General features: G+C 49.5%; 6 protein-coding genes across 6 annotated transcripts; 4 read left to right on the forward strand and 2 right to left on the reverse strand.

Moving 5' to 3' along the window:
* The first annotated feature begins 50 nt into the window (after positions 1–50).
* Positions 51–2,349, forward strand: BO86DRAFT_391665 (metallophosphoesterase family protein). The gene is made up of 2 exons (XM_025672646.1): positions 51–464; positions 536–2,349. The coding sequence occupies exons 1-2, from the start codon at positions 274–276 to the stop codon at positions 2,232–2,234; spliced, it is 1,890 nt and encodes a 629-aa protein (XP_025524444.1). The 5' UTR covers positions 51–273; the 3' UTR covers positions 2,235–2,349.
* Positions 2,350–2,479: 130 nt separating this feature from the next.
* Positions 2,480–4,128, reverse strand: BO86DRAFT_412227 (enoyl-[acyl-carrier-protein] reductase). The gene is made up of 2 exons (XM_025674641.1): positions 3,771–4,128; positions 2,480–3,680 (listed from the first exon to the last, which is right to left on the reverse strand). Exons 1-2 carry the CDS (start codon positions 4,001–4,003, stop codon positions 2,639–2,641), a joined length of 1,275 nt encoding a protein of 424 aa, XP_025524445.1. The 5' UTR covers positions 4,004–4,128; the 3' UTR covers positions 2,480–2,638.
* Positions 4,129–4,642: 514 nt separating this feature from the next.
* BO86DRAFT_320474 (glutamyl-tRNA(Gln) amidotransferase subunit HER2) lies at positions 4,643–6,353 on the forward strand (the record flags this gene model as incomplete). Its single annotated transcript, XM_025668295.1, has 4 exons — positions 4,643–4,784; positions 4,850–5,177; positions 5,249–5,424; positions 5,482–6,353. The coding sequence occupies 4 exons, from the start codon at positions 4,643–4,645 to the stop codon at positions 6,351–6,353; spliced, it is 1,518 nt and encodes a 505-aa protein (XP_025524446.1).
* A 282-nt stretch (positions 6,354–6,635) lies between these two features.
* BO86DRAFT_368350 (SPRY domain-containing protein) lies at positions 6,636–8,966 on the reverse strand (the record flags this gene model as incomplete). Its single annotated transcript, XM_025670200.1, has 1 exon — positions 6,636–8,966. The coding sequence occupies exon 1, from the start codon at positions 8,487–8,489 to the stop codon at positions 6,636–6,638; it is 1,854 nt and encodes a 617-aa protein (XP_025524447.1). The 5' UTR covers positions 8,490–8,966.
* Positions 8,967–9,219: 253 nt separating this feature from the next.
* BO86DRAFT_344947 (snoRNA-binding rRNA-processing protein ENP1) lies at positions 9,220–11,205 on the forward strand. The gene is made up of 3 exons (XM_025669188.1): positions 9,220–9,755; positions 9,827–10,071; positions 10,134–11,205. The coding sequence occupies exons 1-3, from the start codon at positions 9,384–9,386 to the stop codon at positions 11,002–11,004; spliced, it is 1,488 nt and encodes a 495-aa protein (XP_025524448.1). The 5' UTR covers positions 9,220–9,383; the 3' UTR covers positions 11,005–11,205.
* A 281-nt stretch (positions 11,206–11,486) lies between these two features.
* BO86DRAFT_391670 (putative SNF7 family protein Fti1/Did2) lies at positions 11,487–12,635 on the forward strand. Its single transcript, XM_025672647.1, has 2 exons — positions 11,487–11,634; positions 11,754–12,635. Exons 1-2 carry the CDS (start codon positions 11,590–11,592, stop codon positions 12,336–12,338), a joined length of 630 nt encoding a protein of 209 aa, XP_025524449.1. The 5' UTR covers positions 11,487–11,589; the 3' UTR covers positions 12,339–12,635.
* The last annotated feature ends 193 nt before the right edge of the window (positions 12,636–12,828 follow it).

Here is a 12,828-nt window from a genome sequence, read left to right on the forward strand (position 1 = left end):
TTCCGTGGAATTTCCGCGTGACTGCCGATAAGGGAACCATCGGCGATAACCTTGAAGCCTGGAGGCTTTCCCGGAGTATTGACTCTTCGGAGTTGTTAGTAGTATATTGGCAGAGTTGAGTACAGTACATACAATAGCTAATTACTACACCGACATCCGACGGAGTTCAACAGAGTATTCGTATCTCGCGCTCTCATCACTCACTCTCACACACACTCACACACACTACCTTCGTTATCCTCACTATCCTCACCTCATCCGGGTGAAATCATTATGACCCATACTTCCTTTGCAGCAGCTGTAGTGCTCTTGCTGTCGTCCTCTCCCTTTACCTCGATCGTCTCCGCAGGACAGCCCTCTGCTCCGGACCCTGTTGCTGCCCCATTGCGCGACTTGGAATGGGGCCAACTCAACTTTCTACATACTACAGACACCCACGGCTGGCTGGCTGGACACTTACAAGAGTATGAAATTCGAATGTCTTCTAAGAAGCTTTACCAGGTGGGTTCTTGCTGATTGAGTATCCGTGCGCTAGACCCTCTTATGCCGCGGACTGGGGGGACTACATCTCTTTTGCCGCCCGCATGCGCGACAAAGCCCATCAGGATGGCTCAGATCTGTTGGTGATCGATACGGGTGATCGGGTCGAGGGTAATGGTCTGTATGATTCTTCCGAGCCAAAGGGTATCTATCTCTCCGGGATCTTGCGAGAACAACACATAGACCTTCTGTCATCAGGCAACCATGAGCTGTACAATCGGACGACGTCCCAGGCAGAGTTCTTCACCACAATTCCCAACTTCCGTGGAAATTACCTAGCATCGAATATCGATATCCTACATCCAGCACTCAACGAATTCGTCCCTTTAGCGCCTCGCTTCAAGAAGTTCACCACGCAGAACCAAGGGATCCGCATCATCGCCTTCGGCTTTCTGTTTAATTTTAGAAAGAATGACAACAACACTATCGTTCGGTCTGTAGAGCAGACAATCAAAGAAAGCTGGTTTCAAGAAGCCATTCGAGACAAAGATGTGGACCTTTTCCTCGTTATTGGCCATGTCCCCGTACGCTCCGCTGAATATGATGCTGTGTACCGGGAGATCCGCGCTATCCGGTGGGATACACCTATACAGTTCTTCGGAGGGCATTACCACATCCGGGATTATGTGCGGTACGACTCCAAAGCCTACGGACTGGCGAGTGGTCGCTTCATGGAAACTATTGGCTTTATGTCAATCGACGGGCTGTCCACTAGCAAAGACCAAATAAGGCCCGCCCTGGCAGCGCCTAAGTTTAGTCGGAAGTACATCGATAACAATTTGTTCTCATTCTACCACCACACCGGCCTGGACGAGGGCACATTTCACACGGAACATGGCCGGAATGTGTCCTTACTTATACAACAATCCAGAAGCGCGCTTAAGTTGGACAAAATCCACGGTTGCGCTCCCAGGGATCTCTGGATGTCACGCGTCAAGTACCCTCACGAGAACAATATATATACATGGCTAGAGGAAGAAGTGCTCCCCGTCTCTTTGAAAGATGACTCACGTATTGGAAAGCCGGCGCTTGCTATTATCAATACGGGTGCTATTCGCTTTGATGTTTTCAGAGGTCCTTTCACTCAGGATACAACCTATATTGTCTCTCCTTTTTCCAGTGGTTTCCGTTACGTCAAAGATGTCCCTTACCACAAAGCGAAGTTCGTGGTCGAGGTACTCAACAAACAGCCTCAAATATTGACTGAGCAACGCCAGCATGTAGGTCTACCGACCTGGTCACTCGCACCGCCTGAGCAATCAGCACATGCAGACGATACAGCCGCTAACCGTGGCGAGAGTTTGCGCCCTGCATGGTACGCTCCAGGCTCGCTTATCGACCAGGCCTTACTTTCAATGAAGGACTCTTTCGGGCCTAATCTAATTCCGGGGTATACTACCACCGATGATGCTGGCACTGATGGTGATGATACTGTCCATTCTCCTCTCACATTCTATCGAGTTCCGAATTGCATTCAATCCCTGGTATCTCCAACTGCATCTGACCAGCCCGAAACGGTGGACTTGGTCTATATCGACTTCATTGAGCCCTATGTAGCTCTAGCGGCCAAGTTTGCAAGCCTTGATGTGGACTTTAAGCGAGACAGTGACGTCTACATGCCATCCACTAGTCTAACAAGCCTGATTCTGAACTGGGTCAAGACGAACTGGGGCTGCGAAGACGGTTCATTATGATCTGAACAGAAGTCGTGACCGAATACATAGATAGATACAGAATGTGATGCTTGGCAGCCTCCGTTTCTTTGCGTCTTGGATCCACGAAATCAACGGACAGCATGCGCCATTGAAGATCGATAGATATTATAGCTTCCTTATATTCTTATACTGAAAACGCACCTATACTGAAAATGAAGCGATCGATTGTTCAGATCACCTGTAGCTTGCTAATGGGGCTTGATCTTCTTAGGAGACCTTCATATGAACATGATGATGGAGATTGCGAGTTATGTCTTTCAGGGAAATGGATTGATAGTTTTAATATACATACATGTAAGCAAGATTGACTGGCTTTGCACGATCGACACGGTAGAATTTCAAGCCTGCGCTGTCACGATTGAATTCACAGTTCTATGCGGGATTCATTCCTCTGCCTCATACCGGAGCAAGCCCTTTCCACTTCGGAAGCCGCTGAGTGTTTCCTGCACGCCCCCTACAAGCTCCGCACACTCTGTGTCCCAGCGCCATTTAAGCTCCTCCACGGGAATATCCTTGAACTTTCCTGTCCGGGTCAACTGCAACACATCATTGATAGTATTTTCCTTGAGCTGTGGGTTCTTGTCACCCCATTTGCTGACCCAGAATCCATGAAAAGCAAGGTCCTTGAATATGAGCAGACCGGATGGTAGGGCAACCGGCTGCTTCGACATCGCTCCATATGTGACTAGATGCGAGCCCGGTGCAAGCGTTTTGGCTAGCGCAGTCGCGCTTTTCCCGCCAACGCAGTTCAGGGCCAACCGGATTGGCTCCCTCCCCTTGCGTGTAAGATCATGCACAAGATTCTTGAATTCGCCGGAGAGCAGCTCGGCTTCTGTCACGACGGCCGTCGCGCCCAGGTCGCGCAGTTCCTGCTTCAATTTTTCGGTCTCCTCGGGCGTCTTCCGTTCCCGCACAACATTGAGTGTTTTGATGCCCCATTCCCGCGCCAGTTGGATGGCAGCTCGTCCAACGCCGCTATTTGCTCCATTCTGAATCAGCCATTCTTCCCCAGCGCGCATCCAGTCCCAGTCACAGAAATCCTTGATCATCCGGTACGCGGTCACGGGATTCACACTGACGGTACTAATCTGAAGCGGAGTCAGGCCTTCCTTGTTTTCGATCTTAATCAATTGAGACTCGTCCATCTGAGCGTGAGTGCGCCAAGTCCCCTGTCCAGTCTGCTTCATAACCACCCAATCTCCCTTGCTGAGGTCGGTGACATTTGAGCCTGTAGCGATGACCTCAAACGCGCCTTCATTACCGGCTACAGCGCAAGGTGCTTGTGTACCAAGCGATGTCTGGAAGGGTGGCTTACTCGGATAGACGCCTTGAATCTGGTTCACATCAGCTGGATTTAGCGGGGCAGCAAGTAGACGAAGGTTGACTTGGGTTCCATGGGGCGCCGATATCGAATGCTTGTGAAGCCTTAAGCTAAGTCTCAGCCACGGTACTGCATTTGCGTGTTTCCAGGAGCCAGGAAAGGCTCTGGGCACGGGGCATATAACTCGGACTTACTGCAGAACATCCTTAGGTTCCCCGTAACGCGAATAAACAAGGGCCTTGGCCTGGGTGTACCCATAGACTGAGATCCACCTTTTGCCCTCCACTGAATGGCGGCATTTGAAATCTTGCCATTGATGCTGCGTCGGCGCAGTGAGCGGCGCAGAGACTCTGACTCTGGAATTCAGTCCTCCGACGCGGCCGCGGGAAGCACCGAATGCTGACCGCACCAAGCTATTGGAGAGCATATTGACAGGGTCGGGTAATATTCTCCGACGTACCGAGTCAATCCTCACGTTGGAATATATTGCGGGGTGATTCTGAACTACTTCGCCGGCCTTCTGAGAGAGAGGGAAAAGCCAGGGGAATGGAGAGCGAAAGAAAGAGATAGCATGTGCATGACGTCGTTTCCTCTTCGGGCCGACGGGAGAGACGGCGTTGCGGGTATGACTTTTCCAGCTACAGTGAAAGTACGTACTCTGTATTGTACAGTACAATGTTATGAGTGTAATTAACTGACCCACAGTACAGTACAAAGTAAGTACTGTATGTACAGTACTCGCAAGCTTTATTGTAGCTTTGAGTCATCTAAAGCGATCAATCCGTCTACTTCTTATTCACTTCTGTATTCTGAGCTAAAGCAATGGAAAAACACATACACAATAAGTACGGAGAGACACCTCTCGCTCTTCTAGCACCAGAGAAATGTGACGACTGTATGTAAGGTATTTACCGATACAGAATTGGCATTGATGCTCACCGCCCGGCACATGCAAAGGGTGTACGGAGAGTTTCACTCCCGGAATTATTGCCTTCTCTATGTTGGTCTCCGCCTCTACTCCGCAATTCTCTTTTTTCGCTACGCAGAACTCACTGTATCATACTAAATGTCCTCTCTCTTGCGCGAGGCAGAGAGATGCATCGCCAACCAGAATTCATACACCGCTTTAAATGCCTTAATCAGTACACTACACTCCTCTGGCCAATGGCTAGATCGAATCAAAGAGGCAGATATGCGGCGCGCACAGGGTAATCTCCGATATTTGACAACTCCACGCTATTGTCTTGATCTTCTTCTATTGCTCACACTTAAGTAGGTCGACCTGAGTCACGGCTAGATGGACGGCTAGTGGTTATCAAGGATAACATATGCACACGCGAACTTCCAACCACATGTGCTTCGAGAGCTCTAGATAAGTTTACCAGTCCTTTCAATGCGACTGTCGTCCAACAATTGGAGGATGCTGGGGCCGTTGTGTCCGGGAAGGCGAACCTTGATGAATTCGGGATGGGCTCGCACTCGGTGAATTCCCATTTCGGTCCCGTCAAAAATATGTACCGCAGCCGCAATGCAGAAGATCTATCGGCCGGCGGAAGCTCGGGGGGAAGTGCGGTGGCTGTTGCTACAGAACAATGTTACACGTACGTGTGGTCTTTATCGAAGCACCTATCGGGCCATGGAAGATAACATTTAATAATAAACACACATGCAGAGCACTGGGAACTGATACGGGGGGGTCTGTTCGGCTCCCTGCCGCCTACACGGGAATAGTGGGTTTCAAGCCTTCGTACGGACTGATTTCCCGTTGGGGGGTAGTTGCTTATGCAAACTCATTGGATACAGTGGGTATATTCGGGAGAGAGGTGTCTAGTGTACGTGATGTGTTTGGTATGCATTTCCAATATTCCCAATATGTCAGCTCAAAGAAGTTGCTAACTTCCGCAGACATTTTGAATCAGCACGACCCGCGCGACCCAACTAATCTATCCCCTGATACTCGATCGCGGATCGGTGACCAATTCACCTCACCTCGCCTTGCGTCTCGGATGACGACGAATTCCCTCAAGATCGGCGTTCCGTTGGAATACAACATCTCTGAGCTGGCACCTTCGGTACGACGTGCCTGGTCTCGCGCACTGAAACATATGCTACAGCAGGGACATTCTATCCACCCTGTGTCTCTTCCAACGACCCAGCTTGCCTTGTCAGCCTATTATGTTCTTGCGCCCGCTGAAGCATCCTCCAACCTAGCTAAATACGACGGCGTTCGTTATGGAAACAGCTTCGATGATGACCACTACGACCCTCAGATGAACAGCTATCTATATGCACGAACGCGAGGCGAGGGATTAGGGTCCGAAGTCAAGAGAAGAATCTTACTTGGGGCTTTTAGTCTAAGCGCCGGCGCTATAGACAACTATTTCATACAAGCGCAGCGCATTCGTCGTCTCGTACAGCGAGATTTCAATGCGACTTTCCTGGCGATTCATCCACTAATGCCTCGTCGACTTAATGGGGATGATGTGGATCATAAGAGCAGTCAAGCCCAAGTTGATATTATGATATGCCCGACGGCACCGTCTTCGCCGCCAGCTCTGTCGAACCTTGTTGGCGAAGGCGCCAATCGTTCCCCCTTGGATGCTTATATGAATGATGTCTTCACAGTACCTGCCAGCTTGGCAGGTCTTCCAGCTGCCTCGGTCCCGGTCACAGACGAAAGCACTGACAGCTTGGCCGGCGTCCAAATAATAGGCCAGTACGGTGACGACGCCCTAGTTTTGAAAGTGGCCGAAATGCTCTCCAGCAAGCGCCTTTAGGAATAGAAAATCTTGTAATAGACTTAAGATTCGATGGAAAAAACTTATATACTATCTTAATTCGATAACCAACTTAAGATAGAGAACCACCACCCCTGCTTTGTGAGCACCGACGCAGCCTGGGGTAGGGGCTGTTGACTACTAGGCATACGCGTGTATATCCTTAGCCATTGCCGCAAGAGATTCTACATAGAACAATTGAATCCGGTGGTCAAATCCATGTCTTTGAATGCAGATATGATACAAAAGGGTATCATGCGGATGCAAACCGAATCTCGTCTTTCACGACATTTCCATGTCTTCATCGCCCGCCACGGTATCTAGTGCCGCAGACAGTTGCGTCTCCGGATCAAGGGTACCCGCAGTATCAAGACTCATCACATTTTCAGACGTGGTGTGACCTGGGTTAGGGTCCCCTAAAGCGGCGGGCTCGTGGCTAGTGACGTTAGCTAGAGTTGCATCATGAACTCTAGAGTCGGGTGGTCTAGTAGATTCGTAGGCAACTTCCACCCCCCCTCTCATCACCTCCGAGCCTCCGACAACTGCTCCAGGACCAGACCCATCAATTTCAGCATTGCCAACAACATTGCCATCCACACCACCCCACACGCACATGGCTTCCACTTCATCGACGATATCGGCCATGACATCTTCAACTATCTGCTCGTTAAATCGCTCTCCTATCCCGTACACTGGCTCGCTGTTCTCGGTATGGGCTGGCGGACCAAACCACCATGGGCCATCGAAGCGGCATTCAACAGCACCTCCACCATAACAACTGACAGCAGGGTAATAACCAACCATCCCATCATCAGCGTTCTCACGCTCACCAACTCCCAGATTATTGGTGCCATTGGCCAATCTGCTCGCGGGCGGAAGAAAGGCATAGAGTTCTTTGAAGGGAGTACCCATCTTCACTCCATTTTTGAAAACTGTAATACTGGAGCCAGGAAGAGTACGTAAAGATGCATCTTCGCCATTGAGCGGGGAAGGCGGGCCAAATGTCGGCGTCTCTTTAATGTTGAATGCATAGTCCCGTAGTTGTTTCGTGGGGAAAACGTTCGATTGTTGCCAGCAAAAGTCAGATTTGTAATGGAACGGAATGCGGTCCCGGATGATGTTGGTGACGGATGATGGGTCTAGAATCGCGATTGAAGTATCACCATCGGCATTGGGCTCATATGTGCCTTCAACAATTTTCTTATGGAGGGCCAGAGGGGGCAGTGTGATTAGAAGCCCGATGACATCCCCTTCTCGAATGGACTCGCCCTTTGGAAAGAAGTATTCGCAACGCATTCGATTGACTACCTCACCATTCACATCACGTATACCATAGCCATAACAGTCAATTCCGACATTGACATCAAGATCAGCTTCCCTCCGTGCGAATCCGAGACGCACATGGCCTCGTGCAGGCATTCCAGTGTTTCCAACTGAAGCCGACTTTGAATCATTCATAACACCACTTACTATGCGCGCCTCATAATAGTAAGATCCTTCTCGCGCGCACACGTTGGCTCGTGCAGTATGCCAAGGCCCGTTGGTCGTTACAGCACGAGCATCCTCAGTGAAGAGAATTGCAGCGGGTGAGTCTTCAAAGCTAAACCGAGCATGGTAGGGTGAGACATCAGTTTGTCGATATTTGATGTGTGGAAAGCCCGGATCAGCGATTGCGTAGCTATACCGGAAACCATTTTTATTCGTAAGCTTGTCGACAACCTCATAAAAGTCCCAGCTCTGACCAGTAACTTCCGACTTCTTTGTGCTCACGAAATTCATCTGACGAGGTTGCGGGGGTAGTAAATCCGAAGCTCGCGGCTCAGCGAGCAACAAAGGTCGTAAAATACTTAATTCCGAACTCGGAAGCGCGGTGCTTTGAACAGTAATAGTCCTCTTCTTGGTGGGCTGTGATTCTTGATCCAGAGCTCTAGCCTCGCGCTTCTTGCGGCTATCCCGTTTTGTGCGCTTCGACTTTGTACTATCCGCTTGTGCTGATGCATTACTAGGCGGCACAGGAGAAGATCTGACATTTGTGTCTGCTAAGGACCCACCGAGCGGTGCGCCCCCAGAAGGCACTGTTGAAGATTCCATATTGGAGGGAGGCGCGGAAGATCCTGTCTGTTGCGTAGAAGCCATGACGGCGACGGCCTTGTAATATAAGAACAGCTGGAGTTTGATGTCGTCACGATACAATAATTTGGATTGGAGTACTCCTATACCTCCTAGACCTTTAACAGAGGTCGCCTTGAATTCACTAGAAAACGTATTGAGAAAGTGACAGGTAGAAGGACTCAAGCTCCTAATCAACTAGAAGACCTGTCTGTGTGCGCTGGGAACTGCAAGCGCCTTAGGTGACTATGAATAGTTAGAAGCATGAACGGGATATGGCAAGAAGAGCAAGGCCCCAGGTGTGTTTGGCCGATAGTCAGCAGATGACCTACAGACCCATCATCTGCAAATACAAAGGACTATGATAAAACAAGAAGCTAGCACTAATGTTTTATAAAACCCACGATCAACTTACCTGAAAGTGAGCCGGTATGTATTTGAGGTCCCAAACAGATTTAACCTGTGCTGTACGATGACCAGCCATAGCAATATTTAATGAGCACCATATTCGAAGTTATTGGGTCTCCGAGAACCAACTTGCAAGGGCGGAAGGCATTTGAGCGAGATAGCCATGGGCGGTGAGTATGTCTATTGCCGGCATTTTCTAGTCCGAATGAGGTTTGTAAGCAACCAATCCCCATAATGGAGGGGTAGGGGCGGTAGGCTTCAAAGAGCCACTCATGATACAAGTTCAGAGGCGGTCGAGGCATGAGCATGGCAGAAAAAAAAATAGAACCGCATAATCTTGCAATTCACACACACATTCGTCAAAGGATGATATAGAGGCGAATCGCTTTCGTTTCATGCGTCTTTCCCCGGCGGATTGAAAGACTTGGACCTTTAATAAATCGTTTTCTCTCTGGACTCAAACAAATCCTGAACATACCGGTTTACGCCAAGGGCGATCGAAAGTGACTCAACATGCCTAAAGCAGCAGCATCTCGCTCCGTCGCTGCCCGCCGGCACAATCCTCTCGCCGAGGATATGTTAACGCCAGCTGGTCACTTAAGAACCCAAGCAAGCAAAAAGGCTAATCGCAAATCCCGTCAAGATGAGGAGCAAGAAGATGGCGAAAGATTCATTGATGCGAAAATGTCTCGCAAGATCCTGCGCATCGGGCAGGAATTGGCAGAGGAGGATGCCGCGGAGCAAAAACTTTCGATGGGCCCAACAACAGACAAGACGAATACCGCCTTCGACTTTGAGTCTCGGCTAGAAGACGAGGAATTTTTGTCGGATGACGAGAGGTTTCAAGATGAGCAATGGGACGATGTCGAGGAAGTCGAAGAAGTGGTATGCTACCCCGATTCTTTCTATTTTCCTTGGGGTTTTGAAGGCAGTGCATATATTGACTAAACCCTCAGGAAGTTGATCCTAACGATCTTGACATGTTTCACAAGTTCGTCCCTGGGGGGGATGAAGATCCGATTTTCAACCCTCGTGAACCGGGGGCCGAGGGCCAGACTACAAATCTGGCTGATTTGATCCTTGAAAAGATCGCAGAACATGAAGCCAGACAGGCTGGCGAAGGTGGGCCTTACATCCAAGGCGGGGGGCTGGCAGAAGATGCTGTTCAGATCCCCGCGAAGGCGGTTGAGGTTTATGAGAAGTGAGATTCCTATGCTCAAGTTGCTCTAAAGTGTACTTTCTGATTGCTAATGAGAAACCCAGAGTCGGTATGATTCTCTCTCGCTACAAGTCAGGACCCCTTCCGAAACCTTTCAAGATTCTCCCCTCTGTTCCCAACTGGCCAACCCTTCTCTCGATCACACGCCCAGAATCCTGGTCTGCCAACGCTGTTTATGCCGGTACAAGAATCTTCATCTCCTCTAAGCCTGCAGTTGCACAGGAGTTTATCTCGACGGTACTGCTCGATCGTGTCCGTGAGGAAATACATGAGACCAAGAAGCTCAATGTCCATACCTACAATGCAATGAAGAAAGCACTCTACAAGCCCGCTTGCTTCTTCAAGGGACTACTATTTCCCCTGGTTTCCAGCGGAACGTGTACTCTCCGCGAGGCCCATATTGTCTCCTCCGTCATTGCTCGAGTCTCAATTCCTGTCCTGCATTCGGCTGCGGCTTTGCTTCGTATGTGCGACCTTGCTGCGGAACAATCCCTGCGATCTTTGGAGAGTACCGGTGCGGTCAATGTCTTCATCCGCATATTTTTGGAGAAGAAGTACGCCCTTCCATACAAAGTCATTGATGCGCTTGTCTTTCACTTCCTGCGTTTCCGCACAAACGACAGTGCAGACGAGTCAATGATGACAGATGGGCCGTCCCGTGACGCTAAGGCTTACAAGCTTCCTGTCCTGTGGCACCAGTCATTGCTTGTGTTCGCCCAGCGCTACCGCAACGATATCACCGAGGACCAACGAGAGGCACTCCTTGATTTGCTCTTGGTTCAAGGCCACAAAGACATCGGGCCCGAGGTTAGGCGCGAATTGCTCGCTGGTAGAGGAAGAGGGGTTGTTCTACCTGATTCTGAACGGCAAGGTGCAGTCGATGCCGGTGATGATACGATGGATGTCACATTATAGTCTTATCGCCACGAAGTCATGTGTCGGAAATGGCTCATCCCCTTGCATTTAGCTGTGATATGATCAGGGCCGTGACTGGCATTGGCGTTATTTGGAACATTCTAATTTGCGCATACTCTTGTTCTTCTTTTTCTTTTTTTGCTCTCGGCTCTTAGAGACATGAACCTTTCCGATATTTATGAATCATATTCAGTTGTTTTGATCAGGGTGACAGAACTAGACGTAAATGAATTAATCACATAGATTCAATGTGAAACAAGTAAATGTTGCAAACTAATTACACGAACAGATCATATACAATGATCAGAAATTAGCTCTGCTATCCTTTCTGAGTACCCAGCCTGCTATTCTTCTACACTATCTACCAAGTGATACGCGTCGTAGCTACCACCATAAAAGTGCAGTGACACGGCATTCCAAGTTCGGGATGACGTTGCCACGCTAAGTCCCCGCCGCGCCGCTATCGTTACCCCTTCTGAGAAAGTAGCCTAGTCTGACCTCCTAGGGCGTCGGTCATCTTTCTCATCGTTTCCCCTCAATACTTCGAAGTGTCAATTATTGGTATTAGCTTACTCATTGCCCAACATGGTTCGAAAGGACCCGATCTTTGAGGCTCGTACCAATGTCAAGGTGTGTGTGTGTTCTCTGCCCCCGCAGCAGTGATAGCATCAATATCTCGCTGCGACCAGCCGCATTTTATGCTGAAGTTTCCACCTTGACTCACGCAATGTTTTGCTCCCGATTTGTAGCTACACTCCAATCGCTTGAAGAAGGAATCTGCCCGTGCCGAAGCGACATTCAAATCTGAGAAGGCCAAGGCCGACAAGGCAATGAAAAATAGAGAGTTTCAAATCGCTCGCATTCATGCCGCATCTGCTGTACGTGAGAAGAGAAGGCAAGTGACTCTCCGAGCCGAGGCTGCTCGCGCAGATGTCATCATCAACGAACTTAAGGCAGCACAAAGTACGCGAGATACCTCCCGGACTCTTGCCTTGGCTTCAAGGGGGCTGGATGCGGCTTCGAAAAGTGTCAACTTAGAGAATCTGGTCTCGCACGCAAACAATTTCCTGGCGCGCTCCGAGGATTTCAAAATAGCAAGCAGTGCCATAGAGGATGTCGCCCAGGGAGTTTCGATGCAAGAATACGGTGCGGAGGGTGAGGCTGAGGTTGATCGCTTGATGGAACAACTTGCGGACGATGCCGGCGTAGATCTGCGCATAGCATTAGAGCAAGATGCTGCTCCTCGTGAGGAAGTCAGGGATCAGAAACAAGTTGACTCGGAGCTGGAGGATGGTCTGGGTGCTAGACTGAGAGCTCTACGGGCAGCAAATTAGATGCGATTTTGTACGGTCTCTACTCCGTTCGTTTCTGTCTTCTTTTTGTGTCTTTTACTTTGAGCAACTTGTGCTGGCGCGAATACGGTGATGGCAAGTGGCATTTTCATTATTACCTACCAGGCTTGTTGTTCGGGTTGCTACTTTGGGTGTTAGCCGGCTGCTTTTATTTCATCTTCTAAAGGCGATATCCTATGGAGCTTTGACGACATAGCATGTGGCACGGTAGTCTATAATATATCGGTCAACAACTGGGTCATACAATCTATCTCATGGCCGAGCCGTGTTCGCTTGCTGATTCATTTCAATTTTCCTCGGTGGTATTGAGCAGATTTGGTGCTTGGGACCTGGGTCGCCTACTCGTCTTGCGCTGGTCTTCGAGATTCTCGTACTATATATACTCACCGGTGGCCAATCTCCTTTACTGGTGAGGATCTTGATACTCTGCAAACATGGACCCGATAGGTACAAGGATGGATTTGCATACCCT

Source organism: Aspergillus japonicus (assembly GCF_003184785.1).
Source record: "Aspergillus japonicus CBS 114.51 unplaced genomic scaffold BO86scaffold_56, whole genome shotgun sequence".
NCBI classification, from domain to species: domain Eukaryota; kingdom Fungi; phylum Ascomycota; class Eurotiomycetes; order Eurotiales; family Aspergillaceae; genus Aspergillus; species Aspergillus japonicus.